The sequence below is a fragment of the Miniopterus schreibersii genome (assembly GCF_964146895.1).
Source record: "Miniopterus schreibersii genome assembly, chromosome: 9".
NCBI classification, from domain to species: domain Eukaryota; kingdom Metazoa; phylum Chordata; class Mammalia; order Chiroptera; family Miniopteridae; genus Miniopterus; species Miniopterus schreibersii.
This window is the reverse complement of record NC_138118.1, coordinates 67,306,230-67,331,625: the sequence shown is the minus strand read 5'-3', so window position 1 is coordinate 67,331,625 and position 25,396 is coordinate 67,306,230. Positions and strand designations below refer to the sequence as shown.

The window sequence follows — 25,396 nt, the reverse complement described above, 5'->3', positions numbered from 1 at the left end:
CATTTCTTTTTTTCTTCCCAATTTATCTCAGTTTTTGTCTGCCCTTCACAAAATAATTTCCTGAGAACCAACTTAGGCCTTATGTACACATATAAAAAAAATAAACAATGGGAAGCAAATGTAGATGTATTATATGATTGTCATCAGAGTTCCAATTTCATCCAAGAAGCACTTATGTTACAAGAGAGGCAATGAATTATCAAGAATGAATGATATTTGTCTTTGGTAAGAAAATGCTTACACCTTTATAGATTTTAAGTGTAAAAAATTTTTAAATACTGCTTTATGTTATAAAATTTTACAGTTTAAAACAATATGTTTTTTATTGATTTTAGAGAGAGAGGGAGGGGGGAGAGAGATAAAAACATCAACGTGAGAAAGAAACATCAATCGACTGCCTTCTGCACGTCCCCTATTGGGGTTCAAGCCCTCAACCTGGGCATGTGCCCTGAGAGGGAATTGAACGGAGACCTCCAAGTTCATGGGTCATTGTTCAACTGTTGAGCCACACCAGCCGGGCAGGAAACTATTTATTAAACAACATGGAAATTCTACAGTTAAAGGACCAAAGTAATTCTTGCTACAAGAGAATATAGCAGTAATCTTCAATGGCTTGGCAGGAAAAAAATGGAGAAAGATATTTGTGAACTCTTAAAACAATAATTAAAAAAAACACACACCTGAACATGTCTTTTCTACCATTCTGTTCTAGTGGTCACCTCTTTCTCCACTCTTGCCCAATAAAAGGAAATGGTCCCCTGTACTTTAGCTTTCTTGGCTCACCTTTTTCTTTTTTCTTTTTTTTTAATACATTTTTATTTCAGAGAGAGGAAGGGACAGAGAGAGAGAAACATCAATGATGAGAGGGTCATTGATCTGCTGCCTCCTGCACGCCCCCTACTGGGGATCGAGCCCGCAACCCGGGCATGTGCCCTGACCGGGAATCGAACCCCGATCTCCTGGATCCTAGGTCGATGCTCAACTGCTGAGCCACGCCCGACGGGGCTTGGCTCACCTTTTGAAGTCAAGTTTTCCTGTCTTTCTGGCTCACTTTATAAGCCTATTTCTGATTCTAAGTCAATATATATTTAATGAAGTCAATAACAATATTCTATTTTCACCAAGGACTCAAATCTCATTGCCAAGACTAACAAGGAGACTGGACTCTGGCCCTGTCTCCCCTTCCTCTTTCCCTGCTATTCAGATTTCTTGTTCAGATAACAACCCAGTTTAGCCCAGAATTTGCTTTTTGTTTCTGACATCCACCCACAACCCATCCTCTCTGCCTGGATCATTTGATTGCTGATCAGTGTTTTTGCTCCTTGGAATGCCCTTTCTCAAAAACCTTGAATGATACGTGTAGCTTCTCCTCTTAGCTTTCCCTTATCTTCCCAGGGAGCATCGCACTTTCACCTCTGTGCCTCCGAAGCACTCTGTAGCCACCAAGCTGCCTCGTGTAAAGATGAATGTGGTTAGGTCTTCTTTTTCCAAATAGATTGTGAGATCATTAAGATCCTAGGCTGCTGCCTAATCATGTTTGTGTTTGTTTTTGGTCATCCATACCTCAGACCCTATGATAGGGACATGTGCTTGTCACTGATGACAATTCGGGTATCTGTAACTTAACTACCTTGGCTAGTTTTATCAGCTGCTTTGCTGAACACTTTTTCTCCATGTATCGGTGAGGTGCTAAGATTCCTATCCATATCTCTTGATTTCCTCTCATTCTAGTGATTCTTTCTCTTCCCCATTCCTCCTCCATCTGTTGCCATTTGACACCGTGACAACTTAATATTCCTCATGGTACTCTGCCACCGAATGATAATACGCATTTTGCTGGCCAAGTAATTATACTCCCTTCGAAGGTGCCACCTTAACAAATCTTGCTCCACATGTCAGGATCTTAATCGAATGTAGACTTCATTGTTTCCTTGTACATGTCTTCCTTTGCTTTTACATATATTCCTATCGCTATACACATTTTCTATTTTTATTTTTCTCAGAAGAAATAAATTCATATTCTAAAATGAATATGAGAATAGAATCATGCTGGTTCTTGGATGTATATTGCTGTTGGTCTTCAAAGTCCTTTTAACTATAGTCATTTTTAAACATAGAGATCTGCTGTGAACAATCTGGTGGTAGGAATTAGACTCAAGAACATAAACGTACGAATTACTGGCTATTTCCAGTAAGACAGCATCTTATTGAGGCAATTGAAAACAAAAGATAAATTCTGAAGCCCGGTTCCTGGGAACATTTTTAAAGTGCTGTAGGCTAATATTGGAAAATAGTTTTACCGTCACAAACCCATTCTTTACCACAATCTTGAATATTCATTTGCATTACATTGAAAAATACTGGTATAGGTAACTGGTGTACAGGCTTTAATTATAGCTGAGAGCAAGTATTCTTTGATTAGAGATTTTCATTATATGCAAATCCCTTTATCTTTGCCAGAGAATGTAATTTAATCAAGGAAGTGATCATTGATTGGTATAGTCTATTGATTAAAAGCAAGTCACAGGTTCTACCCCTATTCAAGGTGTGACTCATTGAGTTTCACCCTAGAGTGTCTCCCACACTCATGAGCAAAACTCGAGAAGCTGACTAAAATAAGTCCACTGTGAAAAAGAATTTGGCAGCATATAGTGAAGCATATGTATTCTCAAATCCAGCAGTTCCATGTATAGATAGATCCGTGTCCAGCAGACATACACAGAAATGTTGATTGCATTATTATTTTTAATAATAAAAAATTATATAAAACCTATGAATAGACTAGGTGATAAATTTGATATTTCATAAAATGAATACTTTTACTCCTCAGCAGTGACAATGAATGAATCAGAGTCACAAATGCTAATATGGATACATCTGAAAAGATGGGGTGAAAAATGCAAGCTGCAGCAAAAGATAGGCAGTCTGACACAACTTACATATAGTTTTAAAACATGAAAAGATACTATACAGGTCACATACATATATAAAGCATGCAGTAAAAGAATAAAAGCATAGAAATAATAAACAGCAGTCTTAACATCTAGAATTTAAAAGGTGTGAGTTTGTGTGAGTGAAAAAAAATAGATGCTTACCAACTGGGAGGTCAGTTGACTATATACTTTATATTAGCATCTCTATGAGAGTCTTTTTTGAAGGATAGCTTAGGGTCTTTGGGTTATGTTCCACTGAGACAAACCTGGAATTTTTAATCTAGGATTTTTCAGGTCTTAGAAATAAGCCTCAGGAGGCTAATAAGGAAACGTTTATAAATTCAAAGCTGTTCACTTATAAGTTGCCTTATAATAAGTACCTTGAATGCAATCAGACCTTATATTTAATTAAGGCATTATTTGTATCATTAAAACTGATAGAAATAAATGCTTCAGAGAGTCAAGTGCACTATAAGTTTAGGAAAAACGTGATTTACTAGTATCTAAATATATCATCACCATTAGTATTACTGTGAAAATCATATTTTTGCCTATTGTATTCAGCATATTTTGCATTAAATTATATGTGTGTTTTTTAATTTATGCCTTATTCCCAGGATACAATATATTTTTAAAGTACATGTGAGCTGCTCTTCAAAAAAAAAAAGAAAGGAAGTTACATCAGAAGTCATAGTTAATCAACATCAAATAGGGTGTTAATATATAGAAACAAAAATGAGAACAAGTATGGAAAGAATCTGAGCTCTCCACAAACATTGTACTAAAAAACATTCTAGGTAAATACCTGGGACTTTCCTTAAAGAGCTTAATCGCTCACAACCTAGGAAGGCAAAATGTGTACATGTGTGTACTAGTGTGGGTATGGGCACGTATATGCGTGTGGGCGTGTGGATTTGTGTTGGGGGACGGCTGTGTCTGTTGGCTAATGGAAATAGATTTACATAATCAAATTTTTAGTTCCTTTTTCTGTTCCAATCTATCATAGATACATGTTTGTAACAAATATCTCAAGATTAAAACTAAATACCCGAGTGGAAGGGATTGTATTCTTTCTCTGAAAGCACCTGCAGGAAGGAGCCTGATAGTTGAAAGGAGAGCTCTTGGTGAGTTAGGCTCCCCGGATTCCCAGGGGCTGCTAAATTTAGGCCGTTCTCAGCAGGGGAGCCTGGGGTGTGCTCACCCCCAAACATCTGCTGCTGCTCGCCCATCTTGTTTGAGATAGACCTGATTTACAATATTACAGCCTCTTTTCACCCCTTGGATCCTTCTCAGAGAGAGTAATTAAACTGCAAAACCTTTTTTTTAGAAACCTACATTAAGACCTTTGTCAGATGGTTCAGTTGGACGGCGTTTCTGGTTTTTGAAGGATGTTCTGCAGGCTCCCTTCAATGTATGACACCCCGTCATGTTTCCACCCAGCAATTAGTCATTGAGTTGGATTTTTTTAAAATATCCATCTTTGGTTAAAAAATCTTTTAATGTCTTTGTTTTTCTTTTGCCCAGGTAACATGCACAGTAGACTAATTTCATTAGTCCGTTTGTTTGTTGTTTTATAATCCTGTAGATACATTTCTACAGGTTAAGGGTAAGAAAACAAAGAACCCAACCCTTCCTTCAGCTCAGTCGTGCACCGTAACAAATACGAGGATGCCACAGCCCTGGGAGCCTCCCAGCGTAGACTCGGTCTTCCCGGGGGAGCTTGTGCTATCAGCTTGCCCAAGGTATGCAGACTAGTATGAAGAAGTTAAATATTCTTCAAAGGGATAGTTCTAGGGTGGGTACAGCTCCAAAGTTACTTTACAAAAACAGCACGCTCTGAACTATTTTTAAGTTTATGGTTAAATCACACGGGTTTATCTATGTAAATTGGACATTTTCCCAAAGGTACTGAAGAACGATCGAAGATGTCAGATATGGGAGTCAAGTATTCAGATGGACTTTCAGAGAGAGCACCTTTTTTTTTTTTTTTTAAATGTTTTTATTGATTTTAGAAAGAGAGGAAGGGAGAAAGAGAGAGGGGTAGAAACATCCATTGGCTGCCTCCTGCAGGTCCCCGTCTGGGGATCGAACCTAACCGGGGATGGAACCAGGGATGTTGTGGCTCATGGGTTGATGCTCAACCAGAGCCACATTGGCTGGACCAGGGAGAGTACCTTTATTAAAGTGCCATAGTGGAATAAAGAGGGTTTACTACTAATGAGGAGGGAGGGGAGATGATGATAAAGATGTTTAGTAAGGAATGGAGCCCGTGTATATTTTGATAGGAAAATGTCATGGGAAATTGAAACTACTCATCATTTTTAAGAAAAGTGGTTATATTCCAAAAGTTTGCCCAGTTTGCTTCTGAAAGTTTCTTCAGTTTATGGTAAACCATCACTAACCTGAACCCTTTGTAATTAAATAAAAGTTTAATATTTTATCAAGCAGAGAAGTACAACATTTTATACATGAATACTAGCAACGAAAGAGGAATCAAATGAGAAAACTCCACTGAGTTTTTCAGTGGTGTTTTTCTGAACAATAACGTACATGGAAAGTTTAAGATAGTGTTTTTTAGAAGAAAACAAAACTATGTATGACTAAAATATGTATTGTTTTATTGCTGACATCTATCTCTGTGTCTGTAAATTAAATACAGCTCCCTATTCTTACACTGTGGATTTACTGCAAGCAATACTTGTTTCTCCTAGCAGACATCAAATTTCATTTGGTAAAAAGGTCCCCAGTGTACTTCAATAATGATTTCCCTTAGGCTGTTTTGTACTCTAACTTGAAGTTGAATAAGAGCATTAGAGTTGATGATTTTCTAGGGATTAAAGGTTTGAAAGACATTAGTTCTTTACCAGCAATCATCAGTTTCCAGGAAGTACATGGGACTGGACTGATTATTTTTTAATTAATAGAAGAAAATTATAAGCACATGCATTCTTAATACAAAAGCCTGCATGTGTTTTATCAGAGAGTCTTCTGGAAAGGGGTTAATGGTTTGATAATTATTTTTAGTGAATTTCTGCTTTCTTAAGGGCATGGAAAAAGTAAAGAGAAATTTACCAACAGAATAGTCAACATTCTAGAAATATCTGTTTCCGTTGAAAAAGTCCCAGGTCAGATATTGGAAAAACCCATTCAATTCTTCTTCCTTAATCAATATTCATTCTTCAGGTTGGAAGGGAGGGGTTTACATTTATTCTTTTTTTATTTTTCCCTCTTTAGTTGGGATTATATTTGTATTTGAAAAATCTTTATAAAAGACATAAACAGGACTTGTTTCCTGACAAAACATAACAACCAAAAAGAAAAAAAAATAAGGCTTACAAAATGAATCTTCTCTTTTTTGGTCCAAGATCGTTTCCTTTTTCTATTGTATTCTGCTAGTTTCTTATTTTTTATTTCATGATTCTTAGTCTTTCAGCAACCCAGTACTGTATATTCCAAAGTTAGAAAAAAACTTAGGTTAACTATTTCTACTCTACTCCCAAAAGCTTTATTCCTCACTTGAGAGGGAAATGGAAAATTGATAACAATATTAACTTGATCATAAAATGTAAGAATGAAAAATGAAGAGTTAAACACACATGTGTGCATGTGCATGCGCACACACACTTCACTCAAAATATGCAAAAATATAATATTATTAAAATAATAATATCTTTGGTAGTTTCTTGTGTTCAATATTGTTCTAAGTTTCTTGTGGTTACTATTGCATAACAAACCACCATATACTTAGTGCTGTAAAACAACCATATTGTGCTCATGGATTCAGTGTGTCAGGCTTCGCAATGGATATAATGAATTGGCTTGTCTCTGTTCCACTCTACCTGGTGTCTCATCTGGGAAGACATCCAGCTTGGAGAAGGGGACTACGACACAGCTTGGGCTGGAATCATCTGAAGGCATCTTTGCTTATGTATTTGGTGGTTGATGCCGGCTGTCGACTGGGATTTCGTCTGGGCTGTTGGTTGGTGCACCTATGCATGGTGTCTGAGTGGGCTCTTTACATGGGCTAGATTGGGCTTTCTTAGAATGTGATAATTAGAGCAAAAGTTCCAAAAAAGAAAGCAAAATTAAAATGTGTGATATTTTGGGGCTCTAACCACAGAAGTCACATATCATCACTTCTGCTGTCATCTCTTGGTTAAGGTTGCCACAAAGGTACTCACAAGTACAAGGGGAGGAGACATCACCTTAAGTTAAATGGGGTCAGCAGACATCTAGAAGGGTATGTGGGATGCAAATTGCTGTTGTGGTAGTTCTTGAAAAGTAAAAGCTACCAGAGTTCTTTTACATTCATTATTTCATATTGATAAAGGTTCTGCCCCCTCCACGACCACCATTTTTACCCAACTCTCCAATCTCTATTCTAAGAGTTGTTCTTAAATCCATGTGTGAAAAGAGAATTAAAAATTAACTTAAGAATAAAATAATTCAAGTAGAAAACTATGACTCTGAAATGTAGACAATATAAAACTTGATATAGTTCCCTATTTTGCATCACCAAAGATTTCCCTTCAATTTAGTCTTTTAAATTTTGAATGTCAGTAGAATCCAAAAATAAGTTATGAATCTTATATTTAGCCACCCACACAAATCTTCCGAAACGTTTGTAGACTTCCAACTATTTCCCCTATACGTATCATGCATATATGTTCAAATTTAATACTGCAAATATATCTTAAATCCTTGCTTACAAAAACAAAGAGAAAATAGCCTTTTTTGAGAATCTTTTACATATTGTGCGAATGTTCTTTTATTAAATGCTAATACCTCTTGGAGGTGGGTGGTATTATCCACTTTCATGAGAAAGGAATTGAAACTCAGATAGGTTAATTGATTCACTTTACATAGGGAAGACAGTTCAGGACTTGAATGAGAGAATACAGATCTATTTGATTCAAAAGTGGTAGGATAAGATATGACTAATGTCCTTTTGATGCCGTAGTTTATAAATCAATAATTTAAAATTTGGCTGTTTAAGTTCTAAATTAATAAGTAGCAATATCCCATTGGCTTTTAACTCTGTTGTTCTTACCCCATGCTTTTAGTGAGCTCACTTTACCACATCTGTAGGTGATTTTTTTGTATCTTCCCCCTGTTACTTTTCTCTTCCCCCATCATTGCCTAACTGAACCCTCAGCTAATAACTGAGATTTTTTATGTCATTGAGAAAACAGAAGTCATCAACCAGAAATCTTCCATTGTCTAAGCACCAAATCTACAAAACTGCTTGCACCTGTACTCATTGTTAAGGTAAATTTTGGCCTTCACATATTTTCTGGAACTTATCTCACCCTACTTGTAAGGACTTTTTAAAGTCCTTTTTAAGGACTTTGAAACACCAATCAGATTCTTTCTCTTTAGACGCTTGAACCATCCTCATTATAAACCCTTATCTTCAATCTTAAAATGTGTTCCAGTGATTCCTACAAACAACAACAAAATTTCTTGATTCATCTCTATATGCCTAATTTTAGCTCTTAACTGCTCTTCAAAATCACACTTCTCACAGAGTTGATGACATTCACAGTCTTCGCAAACTCAGTTCTATTCTGCAACCCATTTCAATTTGGCTCAGCCTCAGAGAAATTGTTATACTAAGGTCAGCAGTACCCATGATGTCTATTGGATGCTTCCATCTTCATCTTATTTAAGTGCTCAGCGACTTTGAAAAGTGCTTCCTACCATCTCCTTGAAGGATTCTTTTCTTCTGTTGTCTCTTTGATACCACATTCTAGGATTTTTTCTTTGGTTGTTTGTTGCCTTGGGCGGATCTTTCTCCACTTCTAATCTCTAAATATGGGAACCCCTTGGAGCTTTGTCCTGAGCCCACTTTCTCAGACCACACTCCCTAGTCTCTTAAGATTCCCCCTTCACCTTCCCATTTTGTTCTGTGCCTCATGAAGCTATTTGACATACCCCGAATCAATGGTCATCGTTGCCCTCTGGCTTCTGACTGGGTTTGATCAATGTGAGGGACTGGAGGACATTAGAGAGTTGGAGGAGGGCAAGGTCATGGAAGTTATTTCCCTACCTCCTACCCAGCAAGTCAGTTGAAAGAGGGGTGTGCCCTGCTCTCTGCATCCATGACTCCTATCAGGTGATCCTGTGTATAGAGCTACCCTGGGGTTTCTTAGCTGCAACAGCTCTATTCCTTTCAGGCTTAGGGTCAGTACATTCCCAACTCTTGCTAGACCAGAATCCTGCACCAGCTCCTATTAGCTTTCCCAAGCTTTGTATACACTTCCTAAATAATACTTTATTTAATTCCCACTAATCCATTTTCAGTGCACCATCTTTTTGCTGTTGGGATCCTGGCACATAGGATTCTTCACCAGGAACCAAACACTGCATTGGAGTTAGGGGCACAAAGGTTAATAAAGAAGTAATTCATGTGAAAGATAAAAGCAAGTAAAACAGATGGGGTAGAAAGAGTTTTGAAACGAAGTTACCCGAGATCTGATACCTGAGAAAAGAAAGGCAGTGGGGGATGCAGGGTTGGTCTTGAATACCTTCAGGTCACAATGCAGATCTGACAAAGTCTCAGCCAGTCCAATAGGGAGTCCTGGAGCAAATTTGGATTGTTAAAGGAACCCTTTCATTGTACCAAAATGGCATGGCCCTGGTACATTCATCATCTTTAGTCATTGCCCCCTGACTGTGACCTTGGTTCAAAAGATGATTGGATTTTGAAGACTATAAGAGCAAGACTATCAGCTAACTATCATCTTTGCTGCTAAATACAAGTTCTTGAAGGCCGAGGTTAACACAGCTACATAGCTGACCCATGAGAAAAATGTATGCCTTCCTATATCTTTAAATGTCATCTATACCAGACAACTCATAATATCATACCTTTATCTTTGTTTGTTAGCCCTAGGCTTATCTCACTAGCTACTAGTCCTTCCAATTTAGATGTCTTCTCAGATTTATTACATCCCAAAACAAAATATTGATTTTTTTGTCTTATTCTCAAACCTGGTACTATGCTAGTATTTATAATTCTTTTTTTTTTTTTTTTTAAATATGTTTTTATTGATTTCAGAGAGAGGAAGGGAGAGGGAGAGAGTGACAGAACCATCAACGATGAGCGTCGTTGATCAGCTGCCTCCTGCACTCCCTTTGTCGCGGATTGAGCCTGAAACCCCGGGCATATGTTCTGACCGGGAATCGAACCCCGATCTCCTGGATCCTAGGTTGATGCTCAATCTCTGAGCCATGCTGGTTGGGCTTAGAATTCTTTAAAATCCACCTTTCTGGATCCCATGCTCAAGCCAAAACTATAGGAATCATTCTTGATCACTTCATCCTGTGTACAATATATCCTATTTATTATCAAATCCTATTTATTATCAAAAACAGTATCTTGAGTTTGGCCTTTTAACCGTTATTATTACTACCATTTTCCTAATTACAGCCCCTGCCCGTTCACACCCAATACTGAAACCACCTTCTCTTTGTCTGCCCCCCCCCCCCCTTTCATTCTTGTCGTCCTCCAACCCATCGGTCAGAATGGACTCCTAAAACAGAAGTGTGCGTCATGTTTACCTCCTGCTCAGCATATTGCTGTGGCTTCATAACTTACTAATGGTAAATCCTTAGTATGGCCTCTAAGAATCCTCCTGTTGTGGCTCTTACCTGTTTTTCCAGTTTAGTCTTGCGCCACTTTCCCTCTTGCTTGCCAGGTTCCACTCACACTTGCCTTCTTTAGAGATCTAATATGTATCGTTTTTCCCCCTCTAACTCACAAGCTTCTGCTCAGAATGTTTTTCTTCTCACTCAAGTGTATAGCTGTTAACTTTCATAATTTAGTTTAAATAAAACTTCCTCTATGTGTTACCCTCCGAACCTCTTACTATAAATCAGGGTTCCTATTACATTCTCGCACATGGTTCCATTGCATTTTTTTTCATATAACTTATCACAGTTCACAATTATTTACCTGTGTAGTTGGTTTGTTTAATGCAAGATCTAGGAGCTCGAATACCGTATTAGCTTTACTTATAACTATATCCCCAATATCTGTCATAGTGCCTAACATGCCATTGTGTCTTAGACTTCTTTTCATGGATAAGTGGACAAATAATTATAAATCAAGTGATAGCCTCAATATCCCATTTGATTTTATCCTACTTTTCTTTCAGAATTCCTATGCTTGATATTTTGGCCCTCACTCTTTTTCCCTCCTGAAAGGTTTTTCATTACTTGCCTTATATGTTGAGCTTCATTACCCCTGAGTCTCAGTAAATATTTTCAGTCCTCAAACTACCTTAAGTGTACATACATATAGCCTTCCGTGTGCCTTAATCTGTATTAACTCTATTCAATGATTGCAATTATGACATTCTTACTTTTAGTAATTATTTAGAAATCTACACTTAATTTAACTGACAAATATGCTTTCAACCCCCCAGATTCGTTTATCTAGACATTGCCTGTGTCTTCTTCATGAGGAGATTGACTTTCTTCCCTAATTATGGAGAATGTGTTTTAGCCAAGGTTCATAGACCCAAGAACCTTCTCCAACTCCCCCAACATAGTTATTTCCTGCCACCAACTAAGCAAAGCAGCACATCCAATGACTAGGTGAGAATGCCGGAATTAGACTGCTTTCCAGCAGTGCCTCCTTCCAGGTATTCATTTTATGTGCCTAGAAAAAGCCCCTTTGGGGCAACAGGAAGTCTGTGAATGCACCATAGGGAATCCAAGCTGAACATTGTCATTCTCTTTCTACACAATTACTAAGGGGCAGAGACTATATGAAACGCTGTCATCATTCCCATCTCTTTCTGAGTCATCAAGAATAGCTGTGCTTCTTGATTTAGTATTATATATGCCACATTTCTTTATACACAGACTTCAGATATGTCAGTTCAACTAGTTTAAAAGCTTTGGCGAGGAAAACCTTCTTCATCTGTACTCATCTATCTATCATCTATCTATCATCTATCATCTATCTATCTATCTATCTATCTATCTATCTATCTATCATCTATCTATCATCTATCTATATCTATCATCTATCTATCTATCTATCTATCTATCTATCATCTATCTATCTGTCATCTATCTATCTATCTATCTATCTATCTATCTATCTATCTATCTATCTATCTATATCTATCTATCTATCATCTATCATCTATCTATCTATCTATCTATCTATCTATCTATCTATCTATCTATCTATCTATCTATCTATCTATCTATATCTATCATCTATCTATATCTATCTCTATCTGTCTATCTATCTATCTATCTATCTATCTATCTATCTATCTATCTATCTATCTATCTATCATCTATCTATCATCTATCTATCATCTATCTATCTATCATCTATCATCTAATCTATCTATCTATCATCTGTCTATCTATCATCTATCTATCATCTATCATCTATCTATATACACACATATACATATGTTTGTGTATATATATAGGCTACATGTTGCATCACATGATGAGAGTTGGAACTACCAGAATTATGAGAAACTAAAGGCTTTCATAGGAGAAAGATGAGAAACACAGGTTGTATTCTAAGCATGTTGGTGTTTAAATAAACCAAAAGAGAATTAATTTACTTTGAGCCCTTACAAGGGTGACATTTACTCTCTATACCTTTTGTTAAGATGCAAATTGCATTAGAACAATTCATAGAAGATATTCTTGATACAGAAAATGAAGACCTAAATTGACAAGATCATGCTAGAGAAAAGAAAGCTAAGTGATTTTTTGTTAATTGAAAATATTTTTCAATATCTAAAAAGATAGTTGTGCCTTAGCCAGTGTGCGGCTCAGTTGGGCACCATCCTGTGCACCAAAAGGTTGCAGTTTCAATTCCCAGTGAGGGCACATGCCTGGTTGTAGGCTCCATCACCAGTAAGGGGCGTGCAGGAGGCAGCCGATCTATGTTTCTCTCTAACATTGATGTTTCTCTCCCTCTCTTTCTCTCTCTCTAGAAATCAATAAAACTATTTAAAAATATAGTTCTGATGCTCATGTGTAGTTGTTCTTTTTATAAATTGGTTAAGTTACATCTTAATTAAGGCATTCCTTGAGAATGATGTTTATTTATAAGGAGTTAGTTATATTTAACGACAAAAAGAGAAAATACAAACTATGTGAAATAAAGCCTTTTTGTTTGCAACTATAAAAGCTTTGTATCCATAATTATAACTTCTTTAGTTTATGTCCATTTAGTTTAAGAAAAGGAATATGACCTCTAGGAAAAGGAAACCCATAGTGACTCTTCCCTGTCACCTTCTTTATGCATCATTTTCTCTTTTTCGATTTTAAGGGCTCCTTCTAACTCTGCTACCCAAGTTTTTCTTTATGAAAAAAGCACATAAGTGAATTTATTCTACAAACATTTGCACTATGTACCAACCACTCTTCTAAGCACTTAGAAAATACCATTGAAGAAACAGATAAAAATGTCTCCCCTCTTGGGACTTCTATCTTAGCCCACATGAGAGGATGGTCCTGCAGACTGTAGTAAATACATCTAGGTGATTATCAAGGGAAAATCCAAGAAATATTTTTAGTTGCTTTTTCCTTTTTGTGGAATTCCTCCAGGACCCCAAACCACTCATGTTGCCCATAATTCTTTGTGAGGAGACAAATACTAAAAAATATAAATAAGTTAAATATTTGGTGATAAGATGTTATATTGAAAACCAATAAAAGCATGATGGAGAGATGGTATATAAGTGTGTAATTTAAAATTGACTGACCAGGTAGGTGAGACTTTGCTGAGAAACATCATTCATGTAGAAACCTGAATTATGTTAGACAACCGGTCATTTTAAATTTGAGTTTTTATACTTAATTAACTGGAATGTTTTAAATAAATTTTAGAGCAGGTGGAAAACTATAATTAACCAATTAATTATTATTCTAATTTGTTAATTAACTTATTGTTGGCTATTTGTCAGGCAGGCCTCTAGAATTAGCTTAGTGTATTATGATTGTCCCTGGACTTCAAGGAATAGGCCATGTTAAGGAGTGAAGTGAGCTAAGGGAGCAATTCGGAAGCTATCACAACAATATAAGTGAGAAAGAAAGTAAACGAAGACATTAACATTTTTCCAAAGTGATCAGGCCTCTGGCCTTTTTGTAGTCCATTCATTGTTTCTTACTATCTTTAGGATAATGCTCCAACCTCTTTATTTTTACATTGATAACCCTTCAAAATTTGGCTTCTTGCTGGATTCTCTAATAGATGTGTCTGTGTTCAATAAAACTTTATTTACAAAAATAGGTTGTTGACCAAATTTTTGCAGTCAGCTGTTGGCCTACCCCTGGCCTACTTCATGGAACTTGAGCATTTTTTAGCAAATAGCTTTTTTTTCTAAAATCTATCTGAGTAGTACAAGAATCGGCTGAATTTGCCTCCAATGTGTCCACATTCCAGGTAGGAAGTCAGAGGAAGAGAAAATTGGTTTAAAGAGCACTCACCATCTTTCCTCAAACAGAACCTCACCCAATACCTGCTTATATCTCATTAGCTGCTTCTCCATGCAAAGAACCTTGAGAAGTGTAGTTGTTTAAATGGATATATTTTCATTCAATAAAATTAGGGTTCTGTAACAAAGAAAGCAAGAAAGGCTGGGTGTTGGATAGGCCTCTAGAAGTTTCAGTCATAGCTACCAGATTCCCATCACTCAGCGTCAGTTTCCTCATTTATCAGAAAAGGAGAATTGGTACCTGACAGAGTCATTTCCTGAAGACTGAGTGATCTAACACACAAATGCTGTTAGGATTGCACCATGCATACTGTAAACTCTTAATAAAGCTGACATTGTTGGAATTAGCATTATTTTTATCTTTTGTGTATTTTTCTCTGTTGTATTCCCAGTGCCTAAAATGTTTCCTGTCATACTGAAGGGCTCAGTAAACATTTTTGAATGAATAAATAAACTCATTATCATCAGTTAAGATTTTTGTGTTGCAGGAAGTGGAAACTGTTTTTGGTTCATTTAATCACTTCTTGAAAAGAATAATACTCACTTCCAGAAGTGACAAGATAGCTGGAGAGTCATTCTCAGACAGGGACAAGTATCCAATTATTGTTGTAATTATTTAGGTACAACCATTTTCACTCTGTCCTTGAGTCACTCTGCTCAATGTTGAAAGCCCCACGGGGCAAAGTCTAATGTGCCAAATGTGACTGAATCATCTCTCCCTTTGGATGGAGAGAACAGGACACCTTGCTTTCTAGTCCCACAAAACTGCATGTAACTGGAGAAAAAGAAAGAAGTAAGATGAAATCAATGTGAAGAATGAAATCAGCAGGAAGAAACCAGACGGAAGACAAAAGGAAATGTCCATCACACACTTCCATTCCTTTTAGTTTGCAGTGCTTCCACCAAGTCATGGTTGCCATACAAGAGCATCCCCTGGGAAGAAAAAGAGATCTAGCAATTTGGCCTCTGTTAACACAAGCGTATCTTCATTTCTTTCCAATTAAATAAAAAACTGAGTGCAGAAACCCTGAACAGATGAGACCTACAAGAACAGTTTTCTAAGGTGAAGATGACAGGATATGACAATGAGGTTCTGGGATTGATACTGGAGAATAGTAAAGAGATGTAGGAAAAAAGGTGAAGGAGTTAAGGCTAAATAAAGATGCCGTGGCTTTAGGTAACGACATTTATATAAACTTTTTTCTAATAATGCAATTGCATAAACTCTCTAATTGTTTCTAAATACTTCATTTTCTGTAACAATCATACTGCCAGCTTGGTTGATTGCTGAGCAATTGATTATAGTCTCTGATAAAAAGTTGAAACTACATGATTTTTCACTTTGTTTGTCTTTATTGATGTAGTACTGAATATAGATCAGTGGCCACCTAGGGATTTATGTATTTATTTATTTTAATATGTTTTTATTGATTTCAGGGAAAGGGAGAGAGATAGAGACATTGGTGAGAGAGAAACATCAATCAGCTGCCTTCTTCCCACACCCCACTGGGGATTGAGCCCAGAACCCAGGCATGTGCTCTGACCTCTGATCAGGAATCAGCAGGCTACCTCTTGGTGCAAGGGAGGGTGCTAAACCAACTGAGTCACACCAGCTGGCCCCTAGGGATTTATTTCTAAGCATGACTCAAAATAAGATCATCTACTATCTTTATGCAAGTCGTTCAGACCTTTGGAATTTGCTTTCATTTGGTAAATTTTATAGGGATTTTAAAAAATTATAAAATTAAAATTACACTCTTTATTTTATGGCTAGAAAAAAAAAAAACTTATATTATTCCCCAAAGTTGATTTGCATGATTGTGAATATTTGTGCTGCTACTGAGCACCATTCCAAACCATTGTGGAACTAGTGATTTTTCTGTGCAGGGAGCTATAGGGCTATGTAGCCTCTTTAATAACTTGGATCTAGAAATTTTTTACATTATGTTTGTTTAGATATTATAGAATTGATAAATTCAGATTGATAAAAATGACACCCTTGACAACTCTCCAAATGCAGAATTTATAAAGTTAAGCCAAAAATATGTTTTTATGAATCTAGACTCAAAAATTTTTCTTTTACATCTTGCACTCTTTCTCATATTTGTTTCTATGAAGTGGCATTAGGAAATGTATGTAAATGCCATTAAAGAGTGAATGAGCAATTAAAGATTGAAATTATGCAAATAGAAAACCTTTAAAAAAACATTTAGGAACTAAAAATCATTAACATTCTATAATTAATGTTCTTTGTGCAATAATGCTAATCTTTTGATCTTTCTGTTTCTCTTTTTGCAGGGCTTTAATGCACTATTGAAACTACAAACTCACACCTACAGTGGTTTCCTGTTAACAGATCACATATTTTGAAAGCTTGTGGTATTTTATTGTGAAACTCGCCTGGTGAAAATTTTGAAGCATAGGATTCTGCCAAACATCTGAATAAAGAACTCCTCACCTGGTATGTAAGAGAACTCCTCACCGCCACCATGACAAACCAGGAAAAGTGGGCCCACCTAAGCCCCTCAGAATTTTCTCAACTTCAGAAATATGCTGAGTGTAAGTATCGTATTGATAATATGTTATTTGGCATTTATACTAAACAAGGTATGATTGATTTACAGGAACAGATTACAGGAACAGGTTCTGATTGGTATCAGGATAGATGTAGGTGTATCTTCTGTGTTTGCAAGTAGGTCAACTGGAGACTACCTTTTTTGGCATGAGAAAAAGAAAAAGGTAAATTTAAGCCAAGCATCAAATCTGGAAGAAAAAGAGCTAGGATGCTAGATGCAAAACTAAACTCGGAAACACTCCGCCTGTAGTAGAAGTAAAGCAAAGGATAAGACAGCTTGAGAGGATGGAAACTGGTGAGACTGGAACCAAGAAGGACAAGAGGAAGAGCAGAGAGACAGTAGTAAGGACAAGAAAAAATGCTGTTATACTTGAGTCAATAGGACCTGGCTCAGAGAGATCAGGCGAAGGGGAAATGTTAGATTTTTTTCTTATTTGTCAGCCTAATATTTTCAAAAAGACCGAGAGTTTAGAGTCATAGATATATTGTGGAGTTGGCTTTAGAGGTTGTTTTAAAAATAAAAAGAATTGTTAGGACCTTAGGACAATTTGTTTAGTGCGTGTATTTATAGAAGAGATAGGCCATGGTAATTTTCACTGTAGCGGGGTATTTTTAAATAGTTTCTTTATACATATACAATAAGGTTTTGTTTACAAGAAGTTTGTTTTTACCGTAGATTTTCAAGAATATGTCTGTTTCATGAAATGAGTTTCAGCTATAGATATATATATAAATAGCAACAAGGTCAAGGTATTAAAGAGAAAACAGGAAGCAACTAATAAATAGGAGGCACTACAAGGTTTGGGAGACAAAGAGTAGAGAAAAAGTAATCCATAGAGCCTATAGTAAAAACGGTGAGAGCAAAGGGGGAAAGATGGTACTGAGAGAGTCAAATGCAAGAAATGCAAAGCGAAAAAGAACCAATATCACGTAATACTGGAAAAGGCCCAAACTGAAGCAGCTGGTGAGGCCGAAGCAGAGAGGAGGTATGGCATGCAGGAGATAAGTGTCCGGAAAAACTTGAATAATCTGAAGGAAAGGCAGAGAACATGGTTAAACACAGAAGAGGGATTTGAAATAATAAGAAATAAATGTGATGAAATAGTGAATAATAGTATACTTACGAGGTACATATTATAAGTCAGGAACATCAATAAACACTTAATGCATCTTATCTGAAAATTCCAATCTCACAGGTTTTCTGGAGCTTTCCTAACTTGAGGGCTGTGGTATTCTGGGTATAAGAGTCCTGCTGGGTATTTTCTAGGAAGTCACAAATCCATAAGAACATGTGCATTTTTCTGGTTAATAATAATAAAAAAATACAACTATCATATACATTTTTGACATCAAAATATGGTCCTCAGACCCAATTACTGTTTTGAGCCACTGAAATTACAATTCATTCATTTATCATATAAAGAAAATTTAGCCCAGGATGACTAAATTCTTATCTACATTCTCATACTCAATAATTTTTCTAAATTGAATAAATATGATTTACCTATTACCAATTTCTATATGCTCTTTGCGTTATATCAAAAAATCAAGTAAATATTTCTGAGCATCTTCTTTAGGGATAGTATTCTTCTTGATGTTGCAGGAAATGCAAATATGAATAGATATGGACCCTTCCTTCAAGGAATTTGGTTTAATGAATGCTAAAAACAAACAGAATATTTGTTTACAATATACAGAATATTGTAACTTCCACAAACAAATTTTGGGGTTCTATAGGTTTAAGTATTCAGTTTGAGATGGGGAAAGGAAAATCCTCATGGAAGAAGTAGGATTTGAAATGAATCTTGAAGGTAAATGAAGAAAATTTGAGGGAGAGAGATGGTTGGCCACATTTAGCCATATCCACAGATCAAGGGAGTAGGTGGAGCTAGGTTGTAAAAATGACACAGAATCAAAATACACAATGCTAAACTTGAGTTAGGCAGTAAGGAGTAGATGTAGGGTTTACGGGTAGAATCAAATGAATGATGCTATGTTTCAGAAAGTTTAATTGGACAACCATGAGAATGGTATGTGGTAATGGAAAGAGACTAGAGTCAGGTCAGTGGGCTATTGGAATAGCCTAAATAATGTGGATGGATGATGAAAGATAACCAGAAAAGTGGAGATTCAGATTAAAACTAACAGGAGGACTTGGGAAATAATAAAATACAGTGTGTGAATTGAGAGCTAGAGATGGATAGGGGATTTTGGTGACATAATCCTCCAAGTAAAGAAAACAATTAATTTGATTTAGGTTTGTTGAACTTGGCTTGATTATTAAAATATATTTTCCAGTGTTTGAGTACTTACAGGAAAAAGGCCTTATAGGAAGCATTAATATGAAATAGGTAACTTATTGCCATAATAGCTAAAATATCATTTATAATGACTATTAATCAGATGTTTCAAATTCCATTTGAATTCTTAAACAGAATTTAATACTAAAGTCTTAAATATATCACAGGCTGCTACTTTTATTGGCTAGGGAATATGGAAGTAGATTTAATTATATAAGAATGCTTGATTTAGTAATCAATTTTGTAAATGCGTAAGACAAGTAATAAAAATGGTCATAAATGTAAAAGTTGCAACATATTGTGACATAGATTAATGACCATTCAATAAGTTGGTAGTTAGTAAAAGAAGTAACATGGTAAATGTAAGACCATTATTAGAATGGATTTTATGAGAAGATAAATTAATCAATTAACTGTGAATGAAAGCCAATAGTGCTGATTCCATGATCATTAAACTTGCTATTCTTTCTGAAATAATCAAGACAATATGAAAAGTGCTGGCTTTAGTCCTCCATGACAGTGATTTTCAATTGGTGTGTCACAGCAGGCACACTGGGATGCTGCAAGAATCTTTAAAACATGCAATATCTGATTATTTAGTCAGGGCATTGACCTCTTTTCCCTTAGACTGTCAAATAAAAAAATGACAACAGCCAAAACAACAAAAGTTGTCTTGTGTGACTGAATCAAAATTATACCTTTTTTTGGGGTTGGATCTGCAAAAAATATATTTTTTGGCGTCCCACAGAATTTTAGTAGTTTATGTGCGCCATGAGATGAAAAAAGTTGAAAAATGCTGCTCCGTGAAGTTTCCTATATACTTAAGAAGGAAAGACTATCATGATTAGAATGTTTCCTCAAGTCATAAATTTCCATTGTCGAAATACAGCTGGAAACACACTTATCATCCTGAAGATTATAAAAGTAGTATATTTTTTATGCTATTCAGTACGTGTGATCTGTTCATCAGCAGCATTTATGGATCGTATTTTTCATGTCGCAATGCAATGTGGCAAAGTGACATTCATCCATACTCTATTATAAAAGTGGTATGTTGGATATGTTTTGTGGTTGTTAATTGTTTTGTAGCTTTTGATAAGAAATTATTTATATGTATTGGATAACTAAGCTAAAAAAAGTTATTGATTTAAGTTTTAACTGGCAACATACTAAGATTATATGTGGTATATATCAAATAAGTGTTGTATGTGCTTTGGGGGGTGGGGGTGGGGCTGTCAAATTCAAGCTGAATGAGTTCATGGAACCCCTATCCCAGCAAAACCAAATTATTCAAGTTTAACCTAGAGAATATAATTTTTCTCAAGTTATCTGATTTTGGATTCTTTCTACAATTGCCACAGTATACACCATCTGGGCTGCTATAATAAAGCAACATAGGCTGGTGACTTATAAACAACATAAAGTTATTTCTCACAGTTCTGGAGGCTGGAAGTCAGAGATCAGGATGCCAGCATCCTTGGGTCCTGATAAGGACCCTTTCTTGGGTTGCAAAATGTCAACTCTTTGTATCCTCACATGGTGTAAAGAGCAAAAGAAGAGCAGCAAGCTCTCCAGGAACTCTTAAAAGGGCACCAATCCAATTAATTCACCAGAACTTCACCCTCATGAACTCTCTAATCCCAATTACCTCCCAAAGACCCTTCACATTGGGGATAGGGCTTTAACATATTCATTTAACATACAATTAACCTAGTACTTCATACACTGCAACTGCAATTGATTTCTCAACTTCTAGGCTTTTCTCATGATCCATTGAGGTAAATAGAGTGATATTGGCACAGCATTTCTGGTTAAGCAGCTAACACATTAAACCAACCTGTATTCAAATCCTGGTCCTACCATTTTTAGATTTCTGACTTTGGGAAAGTTACTTAACATATCTGTGTTCCATTTTTCATACTTGTGCAATGGGGAAAACAATAAGTATGTCAGATATTGTAAGTATTAAATTGAATGAGTTAATAAATGCCAAATAATAAGGATATTGCCTGGCAAGTTGTTAATCATTTAACTGTGTATTATTTTAACAGAGAGGGAGATGAATTTGTTATGTTGGCTCTTTGAACCCATTGTTGATGATTGAGTAGAAAAGTGCCACATTTTGGAGCATTGAGTCGGTGTCTTATTTTCTGTTACAACACTAGATCCTTCCCACAAGGTAGAAGCTTCTGGCGCTCTTGGCAGCCTTGGTTCTGTGTTGTCCCCACAAATGCTGAAGGCAGCTAATGTGAAGCCTGCTGTGGCTGCCTACAGCCTGCTGAGACCAGGCTCCTGTTTAGGGCTTTAGGCTGAGTCACTCCATGGGAAAGATTCCCATTGATACGTGGGAGATGAGTATAATTTTCTTCTCTACTCTTTCTATAAAGTCATCCAAACTGTGGTTATAAGATAGCTCTCACTCCCGCCATGCAGAGAATTGAGCTTATCACATTATTAGTTTGTCAGTGCTTCCCGCTGTGGTTTCACGGCACAGCGAAGGGTTAAGGAACTCCAAGTCTTTTCATGGATAACACTATTTTCTATGTGAAATCTACACGGTATTTTCAAGCAATCCATTATCTGCCCACATATTGTCACTTAGGATTAGCTTTTTATTTGCTATATAGAAAGTGTGTTGCATAGCATGTAAATTATTTTTGAAAAATACTGTGTGATTACGGAGGGAACCTTTCAAATGTTCATAAATTTCACACTGTTTATAGCAGCTGGCATTGTAGAGAGTTGCAAAATTATGATGAACTTGTTCTTTTCAATAAGGCCCAACGTGCCTAATTTTGGACCTATTGTATAATTTTTTCCACTGAAGAGAAGCATGCAGCCTGGCTTAGTGGAAAGAGCTCAGACTTTATGAGAAAACTAATATTTGACAGTGTTGTACAGCATTCCCGCCTTCTGCTTATTAGTGGTGTATGACCTTGGAAGTTAAACTGCCTGTGCCTCAGCTTTCTCACCGGGAAAAGTAGAATCCCACCTCAAAGTGGTGTAGGATTTAATGAGACAATAATCATCATCATAATAAATCATAGATTTTTAGCACCATACTCTAAACAGTAACAAGTATTCATTCATTTATTACTCACAATAAGCCTTAGAGGGAGGCAAATGACCTCTTTGAGGCAGCTTACCTGGCCAATTGCCACGGCAAGATAAGTGATCACTAAGATCAAAGCAGTAATAATTCATGTATGTTTCTTAATAAAGATCAATCTATTAATAAATGGGTTATTTATCATGCTTCTAAAATAGAAAAATCTGGAATTCTGGAATCAGGTCTTTATGTCTCCATCAGCCACAGCCATTTCTCACACGATTTTTGCATACAAGGCAAAGCAAAGAAGCAAAGCTGCTCACTGGTTTTGGCCCCAAAATGTCTTGCTGGTCTCTTATCCTGGTAGATTGGACTTGATTACGTATAACCTCAGGGATGCTCTGTCTAAAGTAGAGGCATATTCCTGCATTCTACCCACACTCATTCTTCCTGTGCCTGGAACTTCCCTCACTCTTCCTTTATCAAAAACGTGAGAGGGGAAAGAGAAATGAGAAAAAATCGCGAAGCAATTGAATTAAGAAAATGGTAAAATTTGCCGGGCTGGCGTGGCTCAGTGGTTGAGCATTGACCTATGAACAGGGAGGTCATGGTTCAATTCCCTCAATTCCTGGTCAGGGCACATGCCTGGGTTGTGGGCTCGATCCCCAATAGGGGGCATGCAAGAGGCAGCTGATCATTGACTCTCATCATTGATGTTTCTATCTCTCTCTCCCTCTCCCTTCCTCTCTCTGAAATCAATAAAAACATGAAAAATATGGTAAAGTTCTTTTCCATTTTAAGTGGCCTTACTCTCCCAAGAAATTCCACCCTCTAGCATGATGATCTAATTGTGTCTTTAAGATATGTTTTGTGTTTGATTCATACAAGATGGGATAAGAAGGGTGGAGGGAGAGAAGCTTGACCACCTCCCATGTGTATAACTTCAATTTATTGTTAAGCATATTTATATCACTTGCTAACCCTCTTTCTAATTTTTCTTGCAAGGATTAGCTTTTGCTTGTGGCCCTTGCCCTGTGATTCATTGGCTCTATTTTGGGAGGCCAAGGCACTTATTGATAATTACTCTTTTTTTGTACAAGATATAAAAATCAGTGGCACAGGGTCATTTGGCATAGTGGCTGGAACACATTATTTGGTCAGATAGAACTGGATTTGAGTTCTAGGGCTAATGGTGTACACCTTAGTTTCCTCACCTATGTCCTAGATGCAATGATGACTAATGTGAAGATGCAGGTAAAGTACCCAAGACTCAGTAAATTATTGTCATGATAAGGATCATGATGATGGTGACTGAGGTAACTTAATATCAAATGAGGACTTTTTCCCTTTGACTTAGGCCTACCCATTGATATTACTTATTTGAAATGTGTTGACTTTGCCCTGACACTCGGTCTGAAATTGGAATCTGCAACTCTATTTTAGGTAATATGTGTCTCTCATTTCCGACCCTGTTTCTTCTGATTTACACTGATTAACTAAGCAGTTCCTGGCTCTGACCCAGATTTTATTTCTGGAATGTATGTTGGCTGTGTAAACTCTTTTGTCTCATCTCTGGCTCTGATTCCTATTTGCTGTACCGCTTCATACTGAATACCCATTGGTGGTTTCTCTGGATCTATATGACTTAAAATTTTAATATCTAAATCTTGCAATAATAAAAAATGATAATTATGAATGTCTAGATTTACATTATTTCAGCATCCTAAAAAGACCTAATTTTCAGTGATTTTAAACATTTTTTTCTTCTTCAACTTTTGAAATGACAAAAAACAGTTTCATTAAGATTTATGGTCAAACAAACTTTAAGTTAGGACTTCTATGAAGCATTGGTCAAGGGAGCCAAATTAGGCTATGGTTGAAGAATTCACAAAATCTCAGTGGCTTAACAAAATAGATGTTTATTTCTGGCTCATATCACATTTCCAAATCTGAGTCAGTAAATGGTTTAATTTCACATTGTCTTCGACCGAGAACCAGTCAGATGGAGCAGTCATCAACTCTAAAAATTGGCAGATGTTGTGGCAGTGAGAAATGGAGAGCTCGTGAATTGGGTGTTGGCCCTTAAGGCTTCTCCCTTATAATGAATGATATGCTTACATTTCTTTGGCCTTAGCAAGCCCCATGACCACATCTAACATCAGTGGAGTAGAGAAATGCATTCCTTCTGTCAGCTCAGTGTCAGGGGAGAAATGAAATATTTGGTGTAAACTGCTAATGTGGCCAATATCACACAAGTAAAATATAACCTGTCATTTACCTTGGAACATTAGGCAAGTCATCACAATCTCTTTAAGCTTCTGTTTCTTCATCTATAAAATGAGGAGAATGCTTTCTATTTACAAATAATAACTCTTGTTTCTATCACTAATATTAGTATGACAAATTAAAACAAAAGTTACAGCTATATTCATACATATTAAATTATGTTCTTAGCTCAGTTATAGGTTAAAGGTTGTTATTCAGTGGATGTTTCCTTAGTTGCGCCCCCCCGCCCCCCGCCATCATAGCTGGAAGTACCACACACATACACACACACAAACACAAAAACAAGTATGCATATTAGTTGAACTTAAGTTTAGTCATTGGTCATAACTTTGCTAACAGTATTTAATATCTTTTTCTCTTACGCATTGATTGGCTCTGGGTACTACAGAAATGAATATTGTGATGCTTTTAATCAAAGAGCTTAGTTTATTGAGACCAATAAGGTGGCAAATGATGATAAAGCAATGAAATACATTCTCTGAATGTAATATACCCAAGACTTTTTAAAATTGAGGTATAATTGAGATAACATTGCATTGGTTTTTGGCGTCCAGTGTAATTTGAGGTTTTGTGAAATGATTAGCACAATAAATTTAGTTAACATTCATTACCACATAGTTATAATTTTTTGTGTGTGATGGAAACTTTTATGATACATTATCTTAGGAACTTTCAAGTATACACTGCGTTATTGTTAACTGTAGTCACCATGCTGCACATTGCATCCCCAGGAATTACTTATCTTATAACTGGAAATTTGTATCTTTTGA

The 25,396-nt window shown here is 36.4% G+C and overlaps 1 protein-coding gene across 5 annotated transcripts in view; it reads left to right on the top strand.

The window, feature by feature from the left end:
- Positions 1-25,396, top strand: part of DGKB (diacylglycerol kinase beta) — a 527,029-nt gene that overhangs the window by 42,822 nt on the left and 458,811 nt on the right. For all 5 annotated transcript variants that reach the window (XM_081146772.1, XM_081146768.1, XM_081146770.1 and 2 more), the window contains exon 2: positions 16,715-16,975. In XM_081146772.1, the coding sequence (XP_081002898.1) occupies positions 16,906-16,975 (70 nt within the window). In that variant the 5' untranslated portion in view covers positions 16,715-16,905. The remainder of the gene's footprint in view (positions 1-16,714; positions 16,976-25,396) is intronic.